The following is a 27,411-nucleotide window of genomic DNA, read 5'->3' as shown; positions in this document are numbered from 1 at the left end:
GGAGCTCTAGTGATAAATGCATCTTCACGCAGTTGCTGAAGCTATCATTTGTTTACATGGATCTGCTTCTCAAGAATCGCTGAACTGCTTTTTTCTTACTTTTTTTTTTAAAAAAAATTCACATTCTCTAAGTACTAAAAAAAACCACTGGCTAAGTCGTTTCTGTAATACTTGGGGCAACATCCTTCACTTCCGGCTAAGTGGTTTCTATAATACTTGGGGCTTGGGGTAACATCCTTCACTTCCACAGTTATCTGTTGCTCGGCGGCCTTCTTGGAAACCAGCTTTTTCTCGGCATTGTATTTTTGTTTCGTTTCTGTTTGATTGTTTTTGAGACACGGTGTCCCTATGTAGTAGCTCTGGCTGACCTGGAACTTACTATGTAGACTATGTTATGACCTTTCGGTGTGCACATCCGGAGCATTCCTGTATCTAAAACTCACACCTCATCTGCTCAGCTTTCTTCAGAGGATGCAGGTAGCATTCGTTCACGATGCGCTTCAGGGAAAACACTTTCCTAATGTGTAGGCTGACACCTCAAGAACAAAAATGCTAAACCCAGAAGCAAGAGTACCCCAGCGTGAATTAAACCTGGGATAGGGGTGCAGATGGAGGCTTAAATCCTAGTTCCAGGGGCAGATACAGTGGTACACACTGCAACCTAAGCACTTGGGAGGTGGAGGCAGGAGGATGGGGAAGAGTTTAAGAGCGGCTTCAGCTACATAGTAATTTGAGACTGGTTGGCATTATGGGAAAATCTGACTTTATTTTTTTTTTTCAAAAAATTTTTTTTAAAAATAAACTTTATAAATTTTTATCTCTTTCGGCTTTGTTTAACTCTGACTTTTCAATAAAGCACCCTAGTTCTGTAACTTAGTAGCTGTTACACTGTGAGCAGTTTTTAATCACTCTGAACTCCATTTGCTCACTTTAGACATGGAGGGGTGACCATAGCCCCCAAGGGGGTGACTATAGCCCCCATGGGGGTGACTACGACAATTAAGAGATGGAGAGATGACTCTGGGGGGATGGATGCTTGCTGCCAAGTCTGACCGCACATAAAACACTAATGCAGGGGAAAGAAAGAGAATTTAGTGGTATCATGTGTGTCAAGTACCCAATTCTGTGCCTGCACAGGGGAGCTCAGTAAACGGTGACTGTTGGCAGCAGGGACTTGGAAGCAGCATCATTTGTGCACTGCAGCCGGGGCTTCAGGAACAAGAATATTAATCCCGTATGGAGCAGAGTTCAACTGGCAAACAGACCGAGGGGAAAATGCTCATTCCCGATAGAAATGACTTCGGGAGACTATGGGGATATAAGCCAGTATAAGACAAAGTCCTCAAGGATGATGGAGGACGTCATTTTCAAAAGAGGTCCTGAGGAAAGGAAGGTCACATTGGGGCAGGGAGTTGGCATGACCACCAGAGAAGGCGGTGGTGGGCACAGCTAGAGGATGGAGAACAGACCTGTTGGGTTCGGGCTGAGGAAATAAGGATTGAGACCGAGTGCATGAACCTTGATTAACCTGGAATTCATGCAATTAGCAATGTTGTCAACCTGTATTTACGGAGGTGGTAGCAATGACGGGACTCAGAGAGCGTGGGCCTCAGAGCTCCTGGAGAGAGAACCCTGGCTCTGCTCCCATCCCTCCACATGTCTACGGCCCAGAAAGAGGCTGTTTTAAGAGCTGGGATGGGTTTTTCCTTGCTCTTGGCTATAAGCTATATGCAGCCACGGCCAGCCTCAGGTGACAGAAGAGGACCATGACAATCAGACAAGAATGTTACTCTGGCTGTACGAGAGTTCAGTGGCAGCGTGGGGATGACCGATCAGAACTTGGGATGGGGATGGGAAGGGCAGATGCGGAGCAGGTTCCCTGAACAAGCAAGTTTGGACAACGGAGAAGGAAAATAAGTGGCGGGGGAGGCTGAATGAACTGAGTAGTTGACAAACAGTACCAGGAGAGGGGGATCAAATGTGCAGGGGGTGCAGGGGGAGGGTGTTTTAGGTAAAACGGGAGAGGGCTGATTCAAGTAGAGATGAAAAACCCTGGATATTTGCATAATCGAACACTTATTGTATACTTGTTTATTTCTGAAAACAGCCTATGAAAAAGGTGCACTACCCCCTTTGGTCAGATGAGGAAGCTAAGTCGCTCTTCACATCAGTTAGGCTGAGCTACTACTTGCTACCCATTTGGGACGGGGTGTGGATACAGGAGGAGATGGGGAGGGTTGAGGCAGCGCACACTCTTGGTCCCAGACTTCCTAGCAGAACAGGAAGCGAGGGCAAACTCCCTGAAAGCTGGTGTGACCCAGGATGTGGTTGAAGAGAAGCACATGAGGATTCACATTAGGGTAGTCACAGGGATCCCCTAAAGCCAGGAGCTGGGCAAGAGAAAGCAGGCTGAGTCAGCTGAGCGGGGAGAGCCAAGAAGGACTAACGAAGGGGTCTAGGAGCCAGGCAGAAATCCAGCACAACACAAAACAAAGTGGGGTTCTAGGGGAGGTTAAATTTTGCTTGGGCTGAAGGTGCCATATGCATTTTTTTTTATAACTACTACAGCCCAGGCTGGTCACAAACTTGCCCAAATAGTTGAAGGTGAACCTTCTGCCTCCACCTCTCCAGTGTTAGTACGATAAACTACACCACCATACAAGGTTAAAGCAGTGGTGGGGATTGAACTCTGGGCCTCGTGCCTCCGAGGCAGACTCTACCACTGGGACATATCCCTAGAGCCTTAAGGGTTCTTTCCTTTTCTAGAAACGCAGTGCAATAATGATTTATGGAGGCAAAGGGTGGAACTTTAGGCTGGCAGGCGTGAACCAGACTTTCAGCTGCGGCAGTGAAGGTCCTCTGATGGGAGTGGGGGGGGGGGTTGAATGACAATAGCCCCTGTAAGGGCTGGAGAGACAGCTGAGCTGGAGAGATGGCTCACAGAGATCGCTTAAGGGCACTGACTGTTCTTCCAGAGGTCCCGGGTTCAACTCACAGTACCCACATGGCAGCTCACAACTGTCTGTAACTCCAGTTCCAGGGAACCTGAAACCCATGGCAAAACACTAATGCATAAAAAGAAAAACCAGTCCCACGGACTCAGTGGCATTATTGGAGGTGTGACCTTGCTGGAGTAAGTGTGTGCTTGTATGTGTGTGTGTGGGGGGAGCTCTGATGTTTCAGAATCTCAAGTCAGGTCCAATGGCTCACTCACTTTTCCTGTTTTCTCCCCATCTGAATGCAGAACTCTCAGCTCCTCCTCCAGCGCTATGTCTGCCTGCAGGCCACCACATTCCCGCCATGAGGATAATGGACTAAACCCCAACTAAATGTTTTCCTTTATAAGAGTTGCCATGATAATGGTATCTCTTCACAGCAATAGGACACTAAGACATTAGGTAAGGAAGCTACAGCCTAGGAGGATGTGATACCATTCTCTGAAGGAGGCATCCCTGGCAGAGGAATAGCTGTTGCTACAAGTGAGGATCCTGGTTTGTTTTGAGGGCATGAGAGTTGGTACCCAGAGCTGTCGGCTTGCAGATTTCCTGGGAAAAGATTAGCGCCTAGAGGAAAAGGACAGTCTGGATTTAGACCCACCAAGCAGCCATACAATGTTGGGTCAAAGTGCAGACAAGAACTAGAGGGTTCCAGCCGGCATGAAGCTATAGGAGCCAAGGCATTGATATTCCTGGACTCACTGGCTTCCAGGAGTTTAGAGGGTAAAAAGCAGGGCTTTCTGTCACTCCGAGCCAGTGAGCTTATCTTATCTGTTTAGCAGCCCTGGCTCCAGCTCAGCAGGTGCACACCCACGGCCTATAGCAAATTGCTATGGCTCAGCTATGAAATCCACTCTTTCTTCTCCCTTCATCTTTTAATAAATGGTGCTGTTGGGGGCATCCAGAACCTGCACTGGTCCAAAGAAGGCTAGCAAGGGCTCCTGTCCTCCTTCCCCTCTGACACACATTCTCCTACACCAAGGGAGCTGCCTCTAGCTGGGGCCGTGGCCTGCAGCCACCTTGGGCTGGCAATGGGACCATTGGCAGGAGTCTGGTAGGATACTGAAGAGCCCACAGGGAAAGATGGTCCCAAGGTCTGAGGTTCTCATGTTTGGATGGCTCCAGGGCAGCAAGAGAGTGCTTCCTACAGTTGGCTTGGTAAAATGAGATCCCAAACCATTTCAAGACCATATCCTTTATTGCTACTTGCATGGAGAGATCCAGGAGTGGGTCCCCCCCTTCGTCTTCACAGTTGCCCCCACATGTGGCAGACACCGCCATCATCCCAGATTTTCTGAGACCAGCCAGGCTGCAATCTGGGCATTTGTACTCCCGAGCCCACGCTCTCCTGTGCTAACAGGTGTCACGTGCCTGGAGCTGTCCCACCCCAGTGTCAGGGTTTCCTGGAGGGTGTACTTAAAATAGACCGTTAACAAGGAAGTGTACACAGAGGGCTTAATGGTTTTTTCCCCCCATGTTGGGAGTTAGGAATACATGAATATCAATTAGTGGGAGGGATATAAAAGCATGTATGGTTTTTACAGTGAGGCACGACACACATGGTTAAGACATTCCCTTTAGGTCACAGAATGAATGAATTTCCACAAGGCTGGCCAGGGAGACAGACACAGCCTGACATCAACACCCTCATTGAAGTAATCAGCCTATTATGACAGTAACTTCTAGGTTTAACTTCGGCTAATAACAATAATAATAACAACAACTACTACTAATAGCCTACTGTGTGCAGCAGTCTTAATATTTACTATTGTTTTTGATCCTCAAAATGGCTCCATACTCACAGCTAGCCAAAGTATTGAAAATAAGCGACCGTTGAATGCTTAGCCCTAAACGGGACATCTGTATTGATCCCCTCAAGGTTCAGGGAACACTGTGAAAGAGAGGATGGAAAGAAAGGACAAGCTGGATGACGGGGAGGGGATGCTGGGAGATGTTGTCTTCTGGTCACGATGTGGCCATTGCATCCATGAGCTTGCTGTAACTGTGGTGACCAAGCATGCGCAAGGTGACAAGCTCAGCCAGCATTCAGGCAGCACCAGCTGGACTCAGGCAGCACCAGCTGGACTCAATGGTTGTTAAAAAAGATAGAATCCCAAAGTTGGGAGGAAGCTATGTTGAGAGGTATGGAAGGAGTAGAAGGGAGGGGTTAGGGTGAGTGTGATCAAGACACATTGTGTGCATGTGTGAAATGGCCAAAGAATAAATAAAAGATAAGCTTTGTTTTAAAAGTTCTGTAAGCTGGAAATTGTAATGTACATCTTCCCATAGAAATGGGTCCCTGTGAGTAGGAGGCCAGCCTGGTCTACATAGTTGTATAAATTTCCTGCAAGATTGTAACATTCCATCCTGCAGGGTGTTTCTTTTTTTTAATATTTATTTATTATGTATATAATATTCTGTCTGTGTGTATGCCTACAGGCCAGAAGAGGGCACCAGACCCCATTACAGATGGTTGTGAGCCACCATGTGATTGCTGGGAATTGAACTCAGGACCTTTGGAAGAACAGGCAATGCTCTTAATCTCTGAGCCATCTCTCCAGCCCTGCAGGGTGTTTCTTTAACCTAATTCAAAATAGTTTCAGGAAGTCCCAGAAACTGACCAGATTCATTAGAGAGCTCCCTCCCCTGCTAGAATAACAATTCAAAATAATTTCAGGAAGTTCCTGAAACTGACCCGATTCACTAGGCCCCATCCTGCCAGAGTAAGCAGTAAGATGCCCAGACAAGCCAAGCTGCCAAGAGGACTCTGGGACCCCACCAGCTGTGGTTCCAGGAAGGGGTTCAGGCCAACTGACATCCCAGAAAGGACATTCTAACCTGTTGAGCTGCCTGCAGGCTGTGCAGTGTGCTCCAGGTCCCCAGCTTTGAGAGCTGTCACTCATGCTGGGGTGGGTTTTAGTGATGTAGCTGTTTTTGAGTCATTTCTGCTTCTGTAAGTAAACTTTTCCCCATACTCCTGGAAGTAACCCCAACAAAAACCCAAAGTCCCACCAAGCTGGACTTTGGTGGTATGCATACTGTCACTCGTGGGATTTCTAGCTGGGAATCATGAGTTGTGTGTGTTTTGTCTCCCCAGGGAAAGTTCTGTCACACAATAGTATATTCTAGGATAGCCAGGGCTGCAGAGTGAGACCTTCTCTCAACAACAATGAAAACGCTCTGTAATTACAAGTGGGGACTTGAACAGACATGCATACACGAATGTCCACAGCACTCATGATAGCTAAAAAATGGAGGTAACTCAAGACTCCATCCACAGTCACAGCTGGGAGGACGAGAACATGTGGCTGTGCACACAATGAAGCATTCTTCGACATGCTCCAACATGGCTCAACTTTGAAGGCATTATGCTAAGGGACAGAAGTAGCCACCGTGGACAAGCAGAGCTTGAGTGGTCACCCCACAGGGACAGAAAGTAGAACGGCTGTGTTACATGGAGGAAAGAGGGAACGGGGCTAGCTAGCATTTAGTGATGGGGAGCTGCAATGAAGACAAAGAGCTCTGGACACGTGGGTGGCAATGTGTTCAAATGAATGTGCCTGAATCCCACAGAATGACATGCATAGACACGGTTAAAGTCGGGACATTCATGTTAGCTATATTTGTCAACATCATTTTAAAAATGTATTGTAGGGCAGGGGCTACTCCTCTTGTTTTATAGTGGGGCTTAGAGGACATCACACAAGCAGACCCAACGAGAGCCCATCTGACCACAGCTCCAGGCTCCTCCCAGTTTAGTCATCCCTCAGCTGGGGCGAGACCCACATGACCGAGGGGCTCCCTACTTCCAAAATTCAAAGAATGAAAAAGAGCGCACGGGAAATGAGACCAAGCTGTAGCCAACATAGAGGAGAGGGTGTGGCTGGGCCCTGAATTACAGGGCTAACCCTGAGAATTGTACCAACATTTAAAATTATGAAATGAGGAGCCTGGGGCCTCTCTCTGATCCGGAATGATTATCTTCACAGCCGAGCACCCAATTTAAATTCATTGTGTTTAATACAAAGCCCCAGCACCGCGCAGAGTGTCTCCCGACATGCAGTTACCATGGAGACGGGAGCTGATCCTCAAAGGGAGCTGGGTGGCAGAAGGAACGTGGCTGCCAGCGCTCAAGAAGCCAAGGGGCCTGTGGAAATGGCTCTAGAGTACCGTGGCACAGAGAGACCCTTTGTCACCCTGCTCTTTGGCAGAGGCCCTTCTAATCTCAAAGTGGGAAAGTTTACAGACCAGCAGGCCACATGGATGCTTAGAAAAAGCCCAGGCTGCCCGCAGATGCTCAAGAGAAGGGTTGACCAGCAATCAAGAGTGAAGTGTATGTAACCCCACTTACTCTCTGTGCATTGTCTGTTTCAGCGACACCAGGACCGTCATTTAGTCCCACAACTAAGTGGTTACAAGGCCATGAAGCCGTTAAGCAAGGGCGCCAGGCCTGCCCTGGATTTACCTACCTAACAAGTGATGTAACCTCGGAGACCTAGTCTCCCACTCAGGAAGGACAGATTGCAGGGTCTGCCTGAGCTGGCTTCTGAAGGCCAAATCAGGTGCCTGAAGGGCATAGGAGTAGGGCGGAGCTCTGAACAGCAAGTCACAGCCTGCTGGCTCCGATGGGGGGCGGGGTCAGGAACCCTGCGACCAAAACAAGGGGATGCAGAGGGAAAGCTTCAGGTTCTGGGGAGGGCTACACGCTTCCAGGTGCTAGCAGGGGTCTGGGATCCCCAGCCTGCTGGACAACTGAGGAGGCTCCATTTTGTACTGTGTTGTTTTATATGGCAGAGAAAACAGGCTAACCTCGGAGCTACCGAGTCTGGGGCTTAGAGATTAGCGACAGAAGTCCAGGTGTGTTGTTGGCAAAGGGAGAGTCAAGCAAGTGAGCAGGGAGAAAGAAGCCTGCCCAGGCCTGATGGGAAATGGATCACAAAGAAGCTGGGAACCCTAAAGTTCTCAGACTTTCAGTCCAGGCAAAGTTACGCTTGTCTAGTCAGCTTGGGATCCTCTAGCCCACCCACGGACGCCCCCGTGTAGGATACAAGGGAGCGCAGTACAAACTGTCTTCCGTGTTGCCGTCATATTTCCACACTTCGAACTGAAACCAGCGTATACAAGGGCCATACATACATTTACACAGATATCTATAATCATGTCAATATTTATTACTTGTTATTTATTATTATTCGTTCCCTTTGAGTAATATAAAGAACTTAAAAGGTCTGGGAATGTGGTGGTTGGTGGAGCGCTCACCTGGCTTACCGCGAAGTCCTGGGTTCAGTGCCCAGAGCTAAGAGAAGGAGCGCTCTCAGCTCTGGCACTTGCTTGCCTGCATGCCACCATATCCCCCCTCATGATGATAATGGACTGAACCTCTGAAACTGTCAGGGAGCCACCCCAGTTAAATGTTTTCTTTATAAGGGTTGCCGTGGTCGTGGTGTCTCTTCACAGCATCAGAAACCTAACGAGGACACAGGGAAAACACCTGTACACATAAAATAAAAATAATACCTTAAAAATACAGGAGAGGGGCTGGAGAGGTGGCTCAGAGGGTAAGAGCACTGGCTGCTCTTCCAGAGGTCCCGAGTTCAATTCCCAGCAACCACATGGTGGCTCACAACCATCTGTAATGAGACCTGCTGCCTTCCTTGCCAGCAGTACATTGTATGCTTAATAAATAAATCTTTAAAAAAAATACAGGAGAATGTTACTGATCATGGATTTTATAAAAAACGTCTTGATTCTACAACAAATAAATGAAAATGAAAAAGAAATCAAAACATAGAACATTAAAATAAAAAAATACTTTTGCCCTTTAAAAGTCATTGTTGAGGGGCCTGGAGGATGATTCAGTGAGAAAATGTCATGCTGTACAGACATGAGGACCTGAGTTTGAATCCCCAGAACCCACATAAAAGTCAGATACATCCGTAACCCTAAAGCTTATACGAGGAAAATGGGAGACAGAAAAGGGAGACTCCCAGAAGTCCAGGGCCAGCTGCTCAGTGGATGCGGCAGAAATAAAAGAAACTCTAATGTCGCCAGATGGTGGTGGCGCACACCTTTAATCCTAGCATTCAGGAGGCAGAGACAGGCGAATCTCTGTGAATCTGAGGCCAGCCTGGTCTACAGAGGGAGTTCCATGACAGGCCCCAAAGCTACTGAGAAACCCTGTCTCAAAAACAAAAACAAACAAAAACCTCTTGTGTCATTCAGCTGTGGTGGCACACACTTGTTGTGGAATATTATTTTAAGATGTGTTGCATCTGTTTCTGCTGTGGAAATTTGTTTAATGATGTAAAGATGTGTTGCAGTCTTTTATGTTACATTTGTTTACCTCTGTGAAGCTGTGTTACTTTGCCTGCCTAACACACCTGATTGGTCTACTAAAGAGCTGAACGGCCAATAGCTAGGCAGATGAAAGGATAGGTGGGGCTGCCAGGAAGAGAGAATAAGTAGGAGGAGAAATCTAGGTTTGGGAGAGTGAAAGGGAGAAAAGAAGGAAAGGGACGCCAGGAGCCAGTCACACAGCCAGCCACAGAGTAAGAAGGGAAGAAAGACATATAGAATAAAGAAAGGTAGAAAACCCAGAGACAAAACATAGTTAAAGAGAAATAGGGTAATTTAAATTAGAAAAGCTGGCTAGAACCAAGCCAAGCTAAGGCTGTGCATTCCTAAGTAAGAATAAGTCTCCGTGTATTTATTTGGGAACTGAGTGGTGGGCCCCCAAAGAGTAAAAAAAAACAAGCTACACACACCTTTCGTCCCAGCATCTGGGAGGCTGAGACAGGTCGATCTCTGTGAGTTCGACGCCAATCTGGTCTAGGTAGTGAGTTTGAGCCCTGCCAGGGCTACAAGTGAGATTCTGTCCCAATAGAGATAGAAGGCAGAGGTTGACAACACCCAAGGTTGTCCTCTGGCTTCCACATGAATGCTGGGGTACCTGTGTGCCTGTATTCACACATCTCACACACAAAATAAATAAATAAAAGCCAGTATTAAGATTAAACAAGCAATCGGAGGAAAATATTTTCAAGGTGTATCTTCAACAAAGGAGTAGACCACATCAACATCTCTTGCAACCTGGCAAGAATCATGCTCCAGCCAAGCAGTGGTGGTGCACACCTTTAATCCCAGCACTTGGGAGGCAGAAGCAGGTGGATCCCTGTGAGTTCCAGCCTGATCTACAGAGTGAGTTCCAGGACAGCCAGGGCTGCTACACAGAGAAACTCTGTCTGTTAAAACCAAACCAACCAAACAAAAAATCATGCTCCAATAACCCAAAAACTTGCAAAAGGCATCGGACAATTCACCGAAGATACACACAGGGAGATGAGCATGGAAAAATATTCAGCCACAATCATTAGGGAAATGGAAATTAATAGCACAACGAGTCGCGCCATGCATTAGCATGGCTGAAATTCAACAAATGGACCATAACGGGTGGCTGCGAAGAGGAAGAGCATCTGCCGGGAGGAACAGAAATGCTGCAATCCGCGTGGGAACAGTTTGATGATCTCCTAAAAAGCCAAACACACACCCACGGTGTGACTGACACATTCGCTGCGAGGTACTTCCCAAAGGGAGATGGTAGCTCCTGTCTGTACGATCGCATAGGCGCAGATGCTCATAGTAGCATCTTCTGCAATAGCCCCTAACTTAACAGGACGAAGCCAGAAAGCAGATAAAGAAGGGGGAGAGTGAGGATACCTGTTCCGTTATCCCATTTATACAGAAGTGCTGGGAATTAACCCATATCGACAGGAGAAAGGTCAGTGATTAGCTGGGGCGGGAGAGGCCAGAAGTAGTTGGAAAGGTTACAAAGCTATAAAGAAACACTGGGAAGGGATGGCAGATGTGGTTCTTATATTAATTGGAATGCCATGCCAGTATACCAATACATAAATATATCAAAAGGTACTAAACCGTATGCTTTTCAATGTGTAGCTTTGGGACTGGAGAGGTGGCTCAGAGGTTGAGAGCACTGGCTGCTCTTCCAGAGGTCTGAGTTCAGTTCCCAGCAACCACATGGTGGCTCACAACCACTCGTAATGAGATCTGGCGCTCACTTCTGGCCTGCAGGTAAACTTGCAGACAGAGAGCACTGTGTACATAATAAATAAATATATTTTTAAAAATGTGTAGTTTCCACTTGGTTATCCTACACTAAATGGTCAGTTCTAAAATCACATACATGCAAGTAACATTATAAGGCCTGAACAGGTTGTATTTATAGATTGAGGAACACACACACACACACAGAACAACAATTATAGAAAAGTAAGCTATAAATTTAAGAGAGAGTAAGGTAGAGGGTACATTGGAAGAGTTGGAAAAAGGGAAGAGAAGAGGGAAATGACACATTTTAATTTCAAAAAGTTAAAATATGTGTTTTATTGTATATTGATAAACATAAAATTTATTAATATATTTGTTTTCTTTTCTCTTTCTTTTCTTTTTTTCTCCACACCGCCCCCCCCACAAGACAGGGTTTTTCTCTGAAACAATCCTGGAACTTGCTTTGTAGACCAGGTTGGCCTTGAACTCACAGAGATCTGCCTGTGTCTGCCTCCTGAGTGCTGGGATTAAAGGTGTGTGCCACCCTGCCCGGTTGATTTCTTTTCTTAAAGACTTATTTTTATTTTATGTGTATGTTGTTTTGCCGGCAGGTATGTCTGGGCCTCAAGTGCATGCAGTAGTGGCAGAGGCCAGAAGAGGGCGTGAAATCCCCTGGAACTGGAGTTACAAATGGTTATGAGTTGCCATGTGGGTGCTGGGAACTGAACCAGGTCTTCTGCAAGAGTAATACATGCTCCACTGCTGAACCAGCTCTCCAGCCCCAGTTGCTTTAAAGACATTGATTGAAAAGGGGGGGGGTGAGTATCTAATAATAACTGTATCTCCCCAAGGATGGAGCTCACCAATAAGATAGCAAGCTTCACTTAATTCTTAGATATTAATTGAAAATACTATGGAACCTAAATCTAAACAGGGAAAGCAATTTATGGATAGAGGTCAAATTAATTCACTCCCCATGTCAGTTTCCAGCTCTGCAGTTGTGTGTGTCGATGTGGGGCCACAAGGATGCCTAAGGACATGAGAGCAGATGTTGCCTAAGATCTAGGTATTGGTCAGTGAAGTTGTTCCTGTAGTCAGATCCCAGCTATAGCCACTGGGTAAGCATCCTCTAGCTTTTAAGATTTTTCTTGTCACTGTTGTTTGTTTGTGAGACAGTCCCGTGTAGCCTAGCTGGCTTAAAACCAGCAGAGGCTGACCTTGAATTCCTCAGTCCTTCTGCCTCTACCTCCCAGGTGCTTGGACTGTAGGCATTGTTTTCCCCACCACAGCCAGTTTATGTGGTTCTAGGCCTCATGCATGCTAGACAAGCACTCTCCCAACGGGGCTACCTTCCTAGGGTTCTAAAGGAGAGGACCTTACCGTTGGCTGCAGGGAACAAAAAAGCAAGGCTGGAACCTCTCAGGGGATAGATTCAGTGTCTACATGCATGGTCATCCTGAGACATGCATTGCATGCTCAGTGAAGGACTATGGTGACTTCAGAGCTAACCTTCAGAGCTAAGCCTTTCAGCAAGGCTTGGGGGGAGGGGCACAGAGTGCCCCTGAGTGCTTCTGAAGTTTTGCACAGGACCATGTTAAAATATCTTTGAGGAATTGGGGCAGGGGTTTAATATATAGAATGATTCCTATGCAACATGTGGGCCTGAGTTCAAACCCTTAGCACCAATGTAAAAGCCAGGCTGCATGTGCCTATAATCCCGGCGCTGGGAAGTGGAGACAGGTGGATCCTGGGACCTTGCTGGCCAGCCAGCTTAGTCAAAAGTTCACTTCCGGTACAATGAGAGATCCTGTCTCAAGGGAATAAGAGCGATAGAGGCCACTTGGCATCCTCCTTTCACCTCCAAATGCACTTGAATGGGTGCGTGCACACGAACATCCACATCCACATACGTGCACACGCATACACATGAACATCCACATATGTGCACACGCGTACACACGAACATCCACATATGTGCACACGCATACACACGAACATCCACATATGTGCACACGCGTACACACGAACATCCACATCCACATATGTGCACACGCATACACACGAACATCCACATCCACATATGGGCATGTGCACATCCACACCCCATAAAATCTCTTTTGAAATATCAAAAATAACAACAAAGAGCAAAATGATAAAGGCTTTAAGGAAAGAATAAGAAACAGCATGGCCTATACGCAACAGGAATCACTGTCGTACACACACACACGCATTTTCCCCTTTTTAAATTTTAAAAATTAAAAAAAAAATTAAATTTTAAAAATTGTATTTATTTGCATGTGCTGTGTCATGGCACATGCATGGAGGTGAGAGGACAACTCCTGGGAGCCAATTCTCTCCTCTGCCGTGCGGGTCTCAGGGATGGAACTCTGTAAGCTCTTTTACTGGCGGCACCGTCTCACCGGCTCTTCTATCTAGAGTTTCTGAGGCCAGTAGAAAACACAGAGCTCCTTGTCCTGGGTCTGGAGGCTTCTTAAGATGCACACAGGAATGGTAAGTTCTACCCTGGTCTCCAGATTGCAAAATGCAATGACCTCTCTGTATTGATAAATTCTTTGCAAACGCCCTTTATTCTGGGAAGTGGGGAGTGGGGAGGACTCAGCAAAAGGAGTCATTTCCAATAAAAATTGAAATAAGAAATGACGCATCTCTCTCACGCTTGTTCTACGAAGGACCAACTGGGCCTTCCTACATTTTGAACTGCCAGCCAATGTTCAGGCAGACTGAAAATTACCAACAAGGCTTTGTTAAGTCGGGCATACTAAGAGTAGGAAGAAATCCACTCGTTCAGTTCCTAACTGATGCCTATAGTTTTAATGCCGATGCACAAGAGAGACCACAAGTGGGTTTCTTTCTTTTATTTGTTTATTATTTATTTTTTGAGACAGGGTTTCTCTGTGGAGCCCTGGCTGTCCTGAAACTCACTATGTAGACCACGCTGGCTTCAAACTCAAGAGATGCTCCTGCCTCTTGAGTGCTGGGATTAAAAGCACGTACCACCACTGCCCGGCCACAAGCAGATTTTCGAGGCTCTGCTTTCAGTCAACATGATCAATACACGCGTCTAACAAATGCTTATTTAATGCTTAATAAGCACCAAGTGCTAGTTCGAGTTCTTCATAAATGGTAACTCAATAAATGTAAACAAAGGGCCATTAACCATCTTTGTTCTCCAGATCAGGACATCGGGAGACCAGGAGACATTAACTTGTATAATGCACGGTCTGCGAAGGCGGGGCTGATGCTCACATTTGGGCAGCATGCCTCGGCTCCACTCCTAACTACTACACCGAGCTGACAGTCAGCTGTTAAGTGGGTGTCTGCTGTGTGATGAGAGCTGTGTGGGTCTTCGGGCAACCACAGACCAAACATAAACCATGGTCTCCGGCCCTCAGAGTCTGCCACCTGGCTGAGAGGGAAAGCTAACTCAGGAAGCAATCTCAAAGCCCAGGATGACGAGGCTGGGACCGACTTTACTGTAGGAAGTGTGACACTGGGGTACCGAGGAAGGGTGCCACAGATGGGCTGGGAACAGCCTGGCCACGAGAGGTGGACAGCTAGGATATGGTCGGATGTAAGTACTTGGACTGAAGATCTAGAAACCTAAGCTCAAGGCTTTGGATAATGGAAGCAACAGCAGTAGTTGAAGCTGGGATGTGGTCAAGGCAGCGGAGGGGTTGCTGCTGAGGTGACTTTTATTTATTTATTTTTTAAATGTATTTATTTGGGGCTGGAGAGATGGCTCAGTGGTAAAATGCACCGATCACCTTTGCAGAGGACAGGAATTCTGTTCCCAGCGCTCACATGGTGGCTCACGACCATCTGCAACCCTAGTTCCAGGGGATCCAGTGACTTCCTCGGGCACCAGCCATGCATATGGCGCCCGAATAAACATACAGGCAAAATCCCCACACATAAAAACATAAATAAATCTGCACTTGATCTTAGTCAAAAAAGCCGAAAAGCAATGAAGGAATAAATCTAATTTAAAATTTTTGAAATGTGCGGGGCGGTGGTGGTGCACACCTTTAATCCCAGCATTCGGGAGGAAGAAGCAGGTAGATCTCTGTGAGTTTGAGGCCAGCCTGGTCTTCAAGAGCTAGTTCCAGGACTAGGGCTGTTACACAGAGAAACCCTGCCTCAAAAAACAAAAACAAAAAAACCCTAAAAAACCAAAAGCCAAAACTTTTGGAAACGTGTTTGCACCATCTTATTTATCTATTTCTGTGTGTTGTATGCTTGTGTACATAAGTATGTGTGCCAGCGCGCTCATCCGTGTGGAGGCCGGAAGTTGATGCCGAGTGTCTTTCTTCATTGCTCATTGCTTCATTTCTTGAGACGGGGTCTCTCACTGAACCTGGAGGAACCTGGAGCATGCTGTTTGGATAGACTGGCTGGCCAGCAACCTCTCAGGGTCCATGTGACCAAGCCCAGCGCTGGGGTGACAGATTTGTGCTGCTGGGCCTATGTTTCGTGTAGGCGTTGAGGATCAAATTCAGGCCCTGATACTTTCAGCCACCATGCCGTCTCTCCAGCCCGGGGGAAGAATCTGTTAACAAAACCGGCGAGTGGAGGCAGAAGGACAACAGAATGGCTGATTGTGTATGGAATGCCTTGTGGTGGGAAAAATTATGACTGAACTCACAGTGACGCGCACGCACCCTTCTGTGGAGAAGGAAAGGACCCAGTGAAGAGGACAGCAAGCACGCTGTCTTCCAGAAAGGAAGCCAACTCTTTAAGTGGACCCCAGATAAATCGGTGAACCCATCCCAGGTCAGAGCTTATGATGGGAGAGATTCTGGCCAGGATTTGATGACAGAAGAGACGAAAGTGGCTTTGAAGACTGGTGGGGCGCGAGACAAGGCATTGTGGGCAGCCGCTGAGGAGCTGAGATCGGCCTTCAGCTAAGAGCCAACAAGGACAGGGACCTCAGCCTTCTCCAGCGGCAATGATAGGAATTCTACCAATAGCACAAGAGCACCCTAAACTCTGGTGACACCTTGATGATAGCTTGTGGAACTGTGGGTGGCAGAGGACCTGTGCCCACATCTCCAACCTACTAAACAGCTAATAAATGGCTATTGTAAATTACGACGAATACAGTAATTAGTTACATAGAAAATTAACATACTCCTTGCAAGAGGGCTAAGTACCACTGAAGAGTGGGGTGGGGGAGAATTTCTTCCAGGTGCCTCATAAGGCAGAGCTGTACCATGACGTGCTCCTAGAATGCCCCCAGTTCAACTGTGGGTGACCTGGACAGCAAAGAAGAAAGAGGGGCAGAGCTACGCTGATTCCAACCAGCAGAGCCAGGCTACCGAGGTGGCAGGCAGCCAGGAGGGCGGCACGGTAAGGCAGCAGCTGAACCAGGAAAACGAGCTGAGAAGTAAGGGATGATACCCAAGGAAGGTTGGTGAAAGTGCCAGGGTGGCAGAGCCAGGGACACAGGCAGCAAGGGTATCCAGAAGAGAAAAGGGGCCGAGAGACAGCTCAGCAGTCAAGCTCAGCTCGCACACTAACAGAGGATTGCATTCGGTCCCTCATCCAGCAGCTTACAACCACCTGTCTGTAACTCCAGCTCAGGAATCCTGTGCTCTCTTTTGACATCATGAGCAACACACACATGTGCACACACAGACACACATATACAAATAACATAAAATAAATCTTTAAAGAAAAAATTGTGGGCTGGGGAGATGGCTCAGAGGTTAAGAGGTCCTTCCAGAGGTCTATATGAGTTCGAGGCCAGCCTGGTCTACAGAGCAAGTTCCAGGGCAGCTAGGACTCTTACACAGAGAAACCCTGTCTCGAAAAACCAAAAAAAGTTCATTTCAAGGGAGCAAACTTCAGAGGCAAAACCAGCCTGGCCAACGGGGGAATGGGTGCCTTAGGACGGATGCTGGCAAGGTTGAACACCTAAAGGAATTCACTTATGCATTAGAGCTTGGCATATCTCAGGACCCTGCCAGACAGGCTCCTCTGTAGTGGAAGACGGAAAGGGAGGGCGAGGGCCCTCCAGTCGGGGCAGAATGTCAGTCCATTTCAGTTTGTGCCCCTTAACAGCCCCAAGCCGGTTTCGTACCTGACACTCTTCTCCATAAAAACCTTGATGCTGACGTTTTTCATGCTGTGGAAGAATGCTCACTCATATTGGTTTAATAAAATGCTGATTGGCCAGCAGCCAGGCAGGAGGTATAGGCACAGTGACCAGACTAAGAGAATTCTGGGAAGAAGAAAGGCAGAGACTCAGTTGTCATCAAGAAGCAGAGGAAGCAAGATGAGAATGCCTTACTGAGAAAAGTTACCAAGTTGCATGGCTAAACATAGATAAGAATTATGGGTTAATTTAAGTTGTAAGAGGTAGTTAGTAATAAGCCTGAACAATAAGCCAAACTCTTCACAATTAATATAAACCTCTGTGTGTTTATTTAGGACTGAATGGCTGTGGAACCGGGAGGCTGTCTCTGGGACCTCCAAGAAGTCAGTCAGTCTCAGTCAGTATTCTGCTTGATGAATACTCTAGCCAGCTGCCCACTTCTCTATGATGACTTCTGCAGGGGACATAAAGAAAGGTAGAATATGGTGCCGGGGGGGGGGGGGGCTCAGAAAGTATAGGGGTGGCAGGCTTTAGGGTTTGGGAGTCCGCGTCTAGGAGCCTGGAATGTGAGTGGAAAAACAGATGCAAGTAAGATTGGCAGGCAGGCTATGCTGTCAAATGGAACTCAGCTGCCAGCCTTGGCACTTAAGGCAAGGGCCAGTCAGTTGGGCATCATAGCACAGCCAAGGCACAGCCCCATTCCAAACAACAGCCTTCCTGCCAGGGGTTAGAATCACAGGGATGAGGGAGGGGCAGACCTGATTTAATTTGTCTGGCATCTGTTAAAAATTCCCCAAGTGGTTCTAATGAAAGTTGCTTCCAAGGACTGACAACCAGCAGCCTGCCTAGGCCGTGGTCCTTAGAATAGTTTTTGGAGGAGGCCTGAGAGGCACACAGGAAGCTTCTGACAGTGGTGCATGTCTGCCCATCTACCAGAATGTTAGTGAAGAGGCTGGTGCCTATGACTTTAAAAATGGATTTTGGACTGGAGAGTTAAGAGCACTGGCTGCTCTTCCAAAGGATCCAGGCTCAATTTCCAGTACCCACATGGCAGCTCACAACCATTTTCAACTTCAGTTCCAGAGGACCCGCCCCCCAGGCATACACATAGGCAACACACACACACAGAGACACCATGAGCAAACTTTAATTTTTTAAATAAAATAACTGATACTGATTATCTCAGCAGGTCATGAGAACCACTGATTGACAGCAGCCAAGTGCCATGAGGTACTCACAAAGAGGACAACCCTACTCTTAGCCAATACAATTGGATGTTTCTTTCCCTACATCTGCCTCCCCACAGTGGGAAACAGTCTTCAGGAATGGGATCTGGATTACTGCAAGTGGTTGGTCCTGCTGAAGGGGGAAGCTTGTAGGTTGGAGTGGTGTGGGGAGGTGGTGCCTGGGACAGAAGATCAAGTGATGGGTCTGGGAGCTGGGGAGCAAGGCAGAGCCAGCCGCTGGCTCGCTACAGTGCCAGGGAGAATTCCCCTCAGACGCAGCACAATGTGGACTCAGATGCTACTGGCAAAGTCAGTCTTTCAACTGCTTTTCTCTCCCAGGCCTGTTGGCTGGTCTCCAAACATCAAGCATGCAAACTCTGAGGAGGACATGCACGGGGAATGCAGGGTTCAAGACCCAAGGGTCTGCCAGACAGTCAGGGAAGAGATGCAACTTGATCCTTCCTGCTCTGTGGGCCAATCACACAGGAGCTCTTCCTCCGGACTGTGATTCTATTATACACCCACATCCTTAGAGTCAATCTTTCCTGGTGTGAGCTAAGCAGATCGGTGGCCATTTATCCAGAGTGTATAGCCTTTGCATGAAGACCAAGTTGTCATCATTAAACCCACAGGCTCCCGGACAGTCAGAGTCAACAGGGAAGTAGTTCTTCCACTAGGGACTAGTTGAGACAGGGAATCAGAATGTTTGCTATTAGGAGCGGCAGCTGGAAGGGAGATGTGGGGGTCAGTGAAGGAGAAGGCATGGAAGAAGTCTCTTCACGGGAGACTTGAGGAAGAACTTCTGGGGAGGTCAGGGCCTTTGTTACCTAAATGGTGGGCAATAGGAAGGCTGGGGCACAGAAGCTTGTTTAGGAGATAAATGTAAAAAAACTTTTATTTAGAGGACAGCGAGATGGGTCAGCAGGGGAAGGTGTTTGGCATGCAAACCTGGCAACGTAAATTTGATCCCTGGAACCCATTTAATAGAACCAATTACACAAAGTTGTTCTCTTACCTCTACACACACACACACATACATTTAGATGTCCTGTCACCAGGAACTAAGATGGCTTGGGGAAGGGGTGTCTACGATTTAAATTCCCAACAATGCATTACACAGAGTGGGGGTGCCTGCATCAGCCCACACCTGCAGAACAGTGGCCTTTAATCCCACAGGAGCCTTTGGATGTTCTTTGGCATTTTCTGTCCTAATGAAAAAGCAGCCTGGAAAAGATCAAGGTTCCCTTCCACCTGGCACAGACAGCCGTGCACAGAACTTTTAATCATCTATAGAGAGCTGCAGGCTCTCAGGGGAAAACTCGTCACTCCTGGCTAATGAGGCCCTGGCCATAGTCAGTGTGGAAAAGAGGACAGAGAAGGCCACTTTGACCTCTGCGAGGCCGGTAGAAAGCACAGTGACAGGGTGGCATCCGGCTCAGGATCAAGGGTCTCCCCAGAGCAGAGGCAGCAACCCGCAACTATAATCTTTGGTTCAAGGCCTGAGCATCCTACAGAACGGGCTCCAAGACTGACTGGAGTGGTTATCAGTAATGTCGGTGTTAATCACTGTGCCTTCCACACTGCCTGCTAGGGCTGGAGTTGGCCTAACCAGTTTGGAAGCTACTGGACAGAATCTACAAGTGCCGAGCATGTCAGTGACATATACCATGGCCTGGCAGTTACATTCCCAGGGACATGCACAGCACTGTGTACACAGACACATCCATAGCAACCATACTGTAGGACCTGGTGTTCGCTGTCAGTACTGCGGATAAGTTGCATGAAGAATGCCACAAAGTCAGGACACTCAACAGACTACGGCATGCAGCAAGTTGCAGTAAGATTTGAGTGAAAGAACTACTGGATTTCATTTACATAAAGAATCTTAGGTAAATACTCAAAACCAATCTATTAAAGATATACTAAAAACCACTGACTCGGCTGCTTTGGTTTTATTTATTTATTTATTATTTTGAGACATTTTCTATGTATCCCTGACTGACCCAATTCTGTGCAGTCCAGGATGGCCTCAAATTTGCAAAAATCCTCCCATATTAGTGTCTCAAATTCGGGGATTACAGATGTGTCCCTTTGTATACTTTACATAGTAAAGTATATGATTTGTGCATACCTGTTACATTAAAAAATCTGTTGAATTTAAAGTCAGGATAGTGGTTACCCTTGATGGAGACTGAGCAGGGAAAAAGAGTCAGTGACAAGAGCAAGTTCAGGTGTGACGACACTGGGTGCCAGAGCACGCCTATGTGTGTGCACTGTACCTTAATAAAATTGGCAATGCCGGGCGATGGTGGCACACGCCTTTAATCCCAGCACTTGGGAGGCAGAGGCAGGCGGATCTCTGTGAGTTCGAGACCAGCCTGGTCTACAAGAGCTAGTTCCAGGACAGGCTCCAAAGCCACAGAGAGACCCTGTCTCGAAAAAACCAAAATAAAATAAAATAAAATAAAATAAAATTGGCAATGAAAATAAACACAAACAGCCAGGAGGTGGTGGTGCACCCCTTTAATCCCAGCACTCAGGAGGAAGAAGATGGATCTGAGTTCAAGGCCAGCCTCGTCCACAAAGAAAGTTCCAGGACAGCCAGAGCTACACAGAGAAACCTGCCTTGAAAAACTGAAAAGAAAGAAAACAGCCACAAACAAAATAGGCCTGGCCTTAGTGCTCAGGGTGATGACCAGATACAGTTACTGACTTTAAGAAAAGTCCCAAGTGCCCCCACAGCACCCGGGAAAGGATCCCAGGTTTATAAGGATGAGGTTTCCTATCTCACCAGTGAAACACCTCCAGCAGAATATACAAAGTTCTCAGAGAAGGCAGAGCGTCTGCCTCCTTTTCTTCCCCTCAGAGCCAGGGAGCATCTTACCTCAGCACAAAGGCTGGGCTGTGACTCTTGTGATGTGTCACAACGTGGTCCTCCAAGCATCTGTTCTGCAGCCTCTGGGTTCGAAAGTGGGCATGTCTTCACCTGAAGGAAGACCTCTAGGCCATCTGCCTTGGGTAGACAAGCCCATAGGGATGTCTGCCAGAGCCCAGTCCTTCCTGTCCCTAAAGCCCCACCCAGAATCCTCAGGGTGGGCTTGGGGGACCTGTCAGTCGCTGCTTACCATCGAGAACACCTGAGCCCTTAGAAAACGAATCTCACAGGGAGAGTCCTGAGCTTGGGGGATTCAGGGAGGCTGCAGGCCCGCGTGGGACACAGAAACTGCCGAATCCCTTTCGCTCAGGCAGCTCTCATTAGAGGTGAGTCCTCACAGGTCAGACCTCCACGGGATGGCTGCCATGGCAGGGGGCTTGTGTTCCAGGAATTTGATCCAACTTTGGATTTTAAAACAACTTCATTGTGAATCTGACACCCGCTACAGACCCATATCAATAAGCAATGTTCACTTATTCTTGGGCAAATATCTGCAGACACATGCACTAGTTTCAGTCGGCACAGGCCCTGGGGGAGCAGGGGAGTGTGGCCAGGCCCTGTCCTCCACCAGACCATGATCTGGTGTCCAGGGAGAGGCTGGAACATGACACACAGTTCATTAAGAAGATGAGGAAGAGCAGCAATAATCAGAGCTCCATCCTCTTGTGGGTTTGATTGTTTTATATTTTTATTTTTTTGCACAACCCAGTTTTATTTGGACTTAACCTGTCTCACAAGTCTGGATTTCTGTGGTTTGTTTTGGGAACAGTAGCTCATCTCTAGCTCTCCAGGTGACGAACTGTGTCTGAGATACTCATAAAGAAAAGAGAACCCACTACTACTGTCCAAGCTGACTCAAAGAATAATAAATTTGAGAGGCTGAGGCAGGAGGATTGTCTTGATTTAGAGGCCAGCTTAAGCTACACAGTGAGAACCTGTCTCTAAAAACAAAAAGAAGCAGGGCATGGTGGTGCCCTTTAATCCCAGCACTCGGGAGGCAGAGGCAGGTAGATCTCTGTGAGTTCAAGACCAGCCTGGTAAACACTGAGTTCCAGGCTAGGGGTTACATATTAAGACCCTGTCTCAAAAACAAACAGACTAGAAGAGGATTCCAGAAGATTGCTTTCTGCTGTTTGTAACAATTAGAGGTGAGTTTACCATCTGCCACAGACACTGGCAACTTAGTCTAGCTTACCATGCACAGACAGATCTACCAAACCAACATGCACAGCAACAAACACTAGCTGATCCTCATCTTTTTCCTAGGTCTGTGTTACAGGATGTAACATATCAAAGTCAAGTCAGCTCCTGTTGTGATTCAGTTATCAAAACAGACCTAAATGCTTCCTTTTAAATGATCCAGGATATTTAGCTGAAACCCCTAATCCAACTGCCACATCGACCCTTAGAGAAACTCTTTCTTTTGAAGATTTATTATGTGTATGTGTTCTGCCTGCAGGCCAGAAGAGGACACCAGATCACATTATAGATGGCTGTGAGCCATAAGCGGTTGCTGGGAATTGAACTCAGATCCTCTGGAAGAGCAGCCTGTGCTCTTAACCTCTGAGGGATCTCTCCAGCCCTTGTAGCGGCACTGGGAAGTATTGGTTCACGTGGGTCTCCTCTGGAGCAGTCCCAGAAACAGGATAAAGCAACAAAGAGCAAGTCACTTTGCACACCAAAGAGCATTCATTACCTTGGTCCCATGGTAGAAGTCATCCACACACGTGGCATTCATGAAGGTCTGGTGGAAGTGGGTGCTGGTGTCAATGCCTCCAGGGATCACCAGCTTCCCGGTGGCGTCGATCACCTTGGCCCCTCCGGGGATCATGAGCTCGCGGCCCACCTGCTGGATGATGCCGTTCTCGATGTAGACGTCCGCCTCATGGGTGCAGTCATCGTTCACCACCTTCCCCCCCTTGATGAGAATCCGCACGCTGGCTGAGTTGGCGAGCATGTTCCTAGGGAAGGTAAGTGCAATCTGGTTAGGGCCACTGCGTTTGGTAACAGTTCGTCATCACCGAAGCCCACACCTTCCTCTCAGAGCTCAATTTCGTAGCCAGGGAATAGAGATGGGTAGCCTGAAAAAAGAACTAGTCCTGTAGGAAGTTCTGATCACAAGCCTTTCCCTGTTCTCATAGTGGGTTTTTATTGGGACTCGTGACACAATGGTGTTAATATAGAAGCTGGGGGGACTGGGGACCACAGAAACATCACTTTTAGGTGTGTACAAGGACACAGGCATGGATGTAAACACATGTGGAGGTCAGAGGTCAACCGTGGGTGTTACACCTCAGGAGTTGCTCACTGTCTTTTCTTTCTAAAAAACAATCTTTTTTTATGCGTATGAATATTTTCCCTACATATATGTATGTGCACCATGTGTGTGTCTGGTGCCCAAGGAGGTCAGAAGAGGGTTGTAGGCTCTCATGGAACTCATGGAACTGATAAACACTATGGCCAAAAAGCAACTTGGGGAGGAAATGGTTTATTTCAGCTTCCAGGTTACAGTCCACCATGAAGGGAAGCCAAGGCCAGAGCTCCAGGCAAGAACCCGGAGGCAAGAGCTGAAGCAGAGGGTACGGAAGAGCACCACGAACTGGCTGGCTCGGCCTCCCTCCTTATACAGCCCAGACCCACTTGCCCAGGGGCAGCACCACACAAGATGGACTGGATCCTCCTACACAACTGGCAATTCAGAAAACGTCCCAGAGACATGCTCATGTGCCAATCCGACGGAGGCAACCCCTCAGTTAAGGGCCCCTCTTTCCAGGTATGTCATGCAGACCAGTGAAGCTCACCCTGACAACATGCGGAACCAGTGACTAAGTGATGAAAGACCTCAGCTACTAACAGCACGCAGGGTAAGCAATGTGGCTTAAAGCATGACCGGCAGGCCGGTATCAGAAGTTTCTGGAACATCTGGTAATCTTGGACACCAGATCATGGTAACACAGCAAAGTACTGTGAATGTGGTGAAGGAAGCTACAGATTTTTCTCTCCCATCCTCCTCGCTTCATTTTGCCTGCGACTGAGCAAGTTCAGGTCTTGGGATCTGGGGAAGAAACATCTCTTGCAAGAAGACTCATCAGCCGCCTGGAGTGTCCAGCTTGCTCCCCTGCGTACGGTTGGTTAGAGCAGAGATCTCGCGTTTCTGCCAACTGCCTAGGCCAGCACGCCTGGAAACAACCCCAAGAGAACTTCCAGCGCCCTCCAAGACCAGCCACCAGGTGCGAATGAAATGTTGGGGGACAGCTGTGGCAATCAGGAGCTGTCGCCCAGGGGAGTGCCGGGACACACCACAGGTGATTGGGAGTGACAGCTGTGCTCCTAGAACATTCCCTGCAAGGTATCATTCTGACCCTGGGGGAGAAGGGGCCTTGCTCCCCAGTGTGGGAGGCACTGGCAAACAGGCTGTGGAAGGGAGTTGAAAGAGAAGCTGGGAAGATGGGGAGAAACCTGTTGTTGTCTGAGGCCAAACACACTGCGTGGACTCTTTTGCCCCACAGTTAAGTGGAGTCTTAACTTTATAACAATCTGAAACGGAGTTGGTTCTTAGGTAATGGGGAAAACTACTCAGGCCAAATTCTTTCTTTTGCCTTCCTCCCTTCTTTCTCATTACAACATCAAGCCCAGCTGTAATGAAGAAGGGGCAGGCCCAGTTTTTATGACAAGATAATGATGGGGGCAGGGCAGAGGGGAGGAGGTGCAGGCACATAAACCTTGCCTTTCCAAGCATATTCCTGTTTCAGAGGACAATGCTGGTTTGCCTCGGTGCTCACAGCGCATGAGTGTGGGGCAGGAAACCTTACGGGGGGAGGGGGATTCCGCTCTGAGCTCTGCCACTGGAATCAGAAGTCAGGAGCACTGTCTTCCATGGAAACAGCAGCAGTGACTGTCAGTACAATAACATCATGAGCCCAACACCTCTGTGCAGCGCTGTGAAGAGCGAGCACAGCACGAAGTGTTGGCCTGAGCTGAACAGGAGGAAACAGGAGTTTGGAAAGGACAGGCAATGGGTGGGGACCTGTTAAAGATCACACAGTGGGGTGGGGGGGAGGGCAGGGATGTACTTCAGATCAGGATTGGCAAGGGAAGTTAGTAGTGGGAACTCAGAGCTGGAAGCCCAGGTGACTACGATACTCGTCATAGGTCCAGTAGTTCCAAATGCCATATAGCAAACTTGTGTTGCTTTTATAATCTGAACATTCATATGTTTGCTTGTTTGGGCTTTTGTTGTTGTTTTGAGAAAGGGTCTCTCTATGTAACTCTGGCTGAATGGGAACTTCCTTGTAGACCAGGCTGGCCTTGAACTCTCAGAGATCCATTTACTGCTGCCTCCAGAGACTAAAGGTTTGCACCAATGTGTCCAACTGATGTTTGAAAGCCTCCCCCCTGCTCCCCTCCCCACAAAAGAGAGCCGGGCGTGAGTAAGCTGATCCAGGCCAGCTGGTGGGATTCAGATGTGCCACCCTTTCTCACGGGAGCCATGCTGTTCACAGGGCTCCAGCGCTCCCTCCCCTTCTCTCTGGGCTGCCACCATCTAAACAAGTGTTTTCCCCCTACTTCCCAGCTGGAAATCCATGAAAGCAAATGCAGCCCTGACAGTTCCCCTGGAGAAGAGCAGGCAATCCTACACTTGCCCTGGTCTGGGAGACACCATTCCTACAGGGCTGGGCCAGCCTTAGGTAGTCAGGCTGGACGGCGACCCACTGAGGAGAAATTCCTTCACTCTTTACTTAGCCACAGGAGGAGGGAGCTGTGACCGACACTTACTGCCCACCCAGACCAGGGGTCTGTACCCACACCACCAGAAGGCCTTGCCACTTCCGTGAGCCTGGCTGTCCTGGGGTCAACAACACGCATTTACTCAGGATTTCATCTCCCCACCTCCCATGTCTCCCCACCCTCCAGTGTATATGCCGAAGCCGTATCCCCGGGGCAGATGGCCCTATCTGGAGATGAATCTTTAAAGTTAGATGAGGTTATAAATAGGATGAGGAACCCTGACCCGATGGGATTTGTGCCCTTGTAAGAGAAGAGACCAGATGGTCTTTTTTTTCTTTTTCTTCTAAGAATGTTAAAAAATAAAGATGGGAAGCCATTGAGAAGGTAGCCACCCACCAGTAGGACAGGCCCTCCCCAAATTAAACTTCCAGTCTCAGAACTGGAAGCAAGTTAATTAAGCTTTTATTGTTTACTCCGCCCACTCTGTGACATCGTTACAGCATCCTTGGCATACAAATACAAACAATCACAGTCTTAAGCCATGCTACCAATATGGAAGCGGGATGACCTAGCCCCCAGATCTACAGCTGCCCAGTGGAGCCACTTAGGCATTAACCACAGCCTAGCCTTGAGGCGGGATGGGACCCAGTGCCCAGAGCCCAGTCCTGACTTGGCTTCTAGCTGCAGGAGGCATAGTGGATGGTTATCCTGGAAAACCCCCAACCTGCCCTGCCTTGTTCAGATAATACCAAGGCAAGGCTGTTTAATACATCCCCTGATCAAACATCTGGAGGCTATGTCTTTAAATGCAACACTGTAATCATTTGTAACTTCCTTTTTTTTTATTTTTCTGGACGCAATTGTGGAAAAGACCCAGGGCCAGCTCTGAGGAAATCAAGCCTACTGTGTGAGGGACACACAGGTACCCACCTCACAGTGGAAAAGTAAAGAGATAAACACTGACAGATACTGGTTTAAACTGGGTTCCTTCGCAGTCTTACCAGACCAGAGCTGGCAAGGGTGAGACCCGCTGTTCAGTGATGGCTGGAGAGTCTTGTGACGTCAGTATTCTGCCACAGGTTTCTCCATTTTCCAGTCTGTGCCACCAAGATGCCAAGCCCGTCTACTTCCCCTGCTGTTGGCTGTTGACATTCATTAGGCTTCTCACCTCCCCCGTAACCTCATTAGCACCTGTTCCTACAGCTTGCCCTGCTCAGCTCTTTAACTAAACAAAAGGAGCGTGTTCCTGGCGTCTCTCCACAGCTCTGCCAGCCGGCTGCCCGTGGAAGGGTTTGGGACAGAACACAGTCGGCGTGATCCGCTGGTCTTCTTTGGAGAGTCCCCCAA

The 27,411-nt window shown here is 48.0% G+C and overlaps 1 protein-coding gene across 2 annotated transcripts in view; it reads right to left on the bottom strand.

Moving 5' to 3' along the window:
- Dpysl5 (dihydropyrimidinase like 5) overlaps positions 1-27,411 on the bottom strand; it is an 81,978-nt gene that overhangs the window by 28,170 nt on the left and 26,397 nt on the right. For both annotated transcript variants that reach the window (XM_075955353.1, XM_075955354.1), the window contains exon 2: positions 23,033-23,297. In XM_075955353.1, coding sequence (XP_075811468.1) covers positions 23,033-23,293 — 261 coding nt within the window. In that variant the 5' untranslated portion in view covers positions 23,294-23,297. The remainder of the gene's footprint in view (positions 1-23,032; positions 23,298-27,411) is intronic.

The sequence above is a fragment of the Microtus pennsylvanicus genome, chromosome 21 (genome assembly GCF_037038515.1).
Source record: "Microtus pennsylvanicus isolate mMicPen1 chromosome 21, mMicPen1.hap1, whole genome shotgun sequence".
NCBI classification, from domain to species: Eukaryota; Metazoa; Chordata; class Mammalia; order Rodentia; family Cricetidae; genus Microtus; species Microtus pennsylvanicus.
The sequence above is the reverse complement of the archived record's forward strand: the minus strand, read 5'-3'. Positions and strand labels throughout refer to the sequence as shown.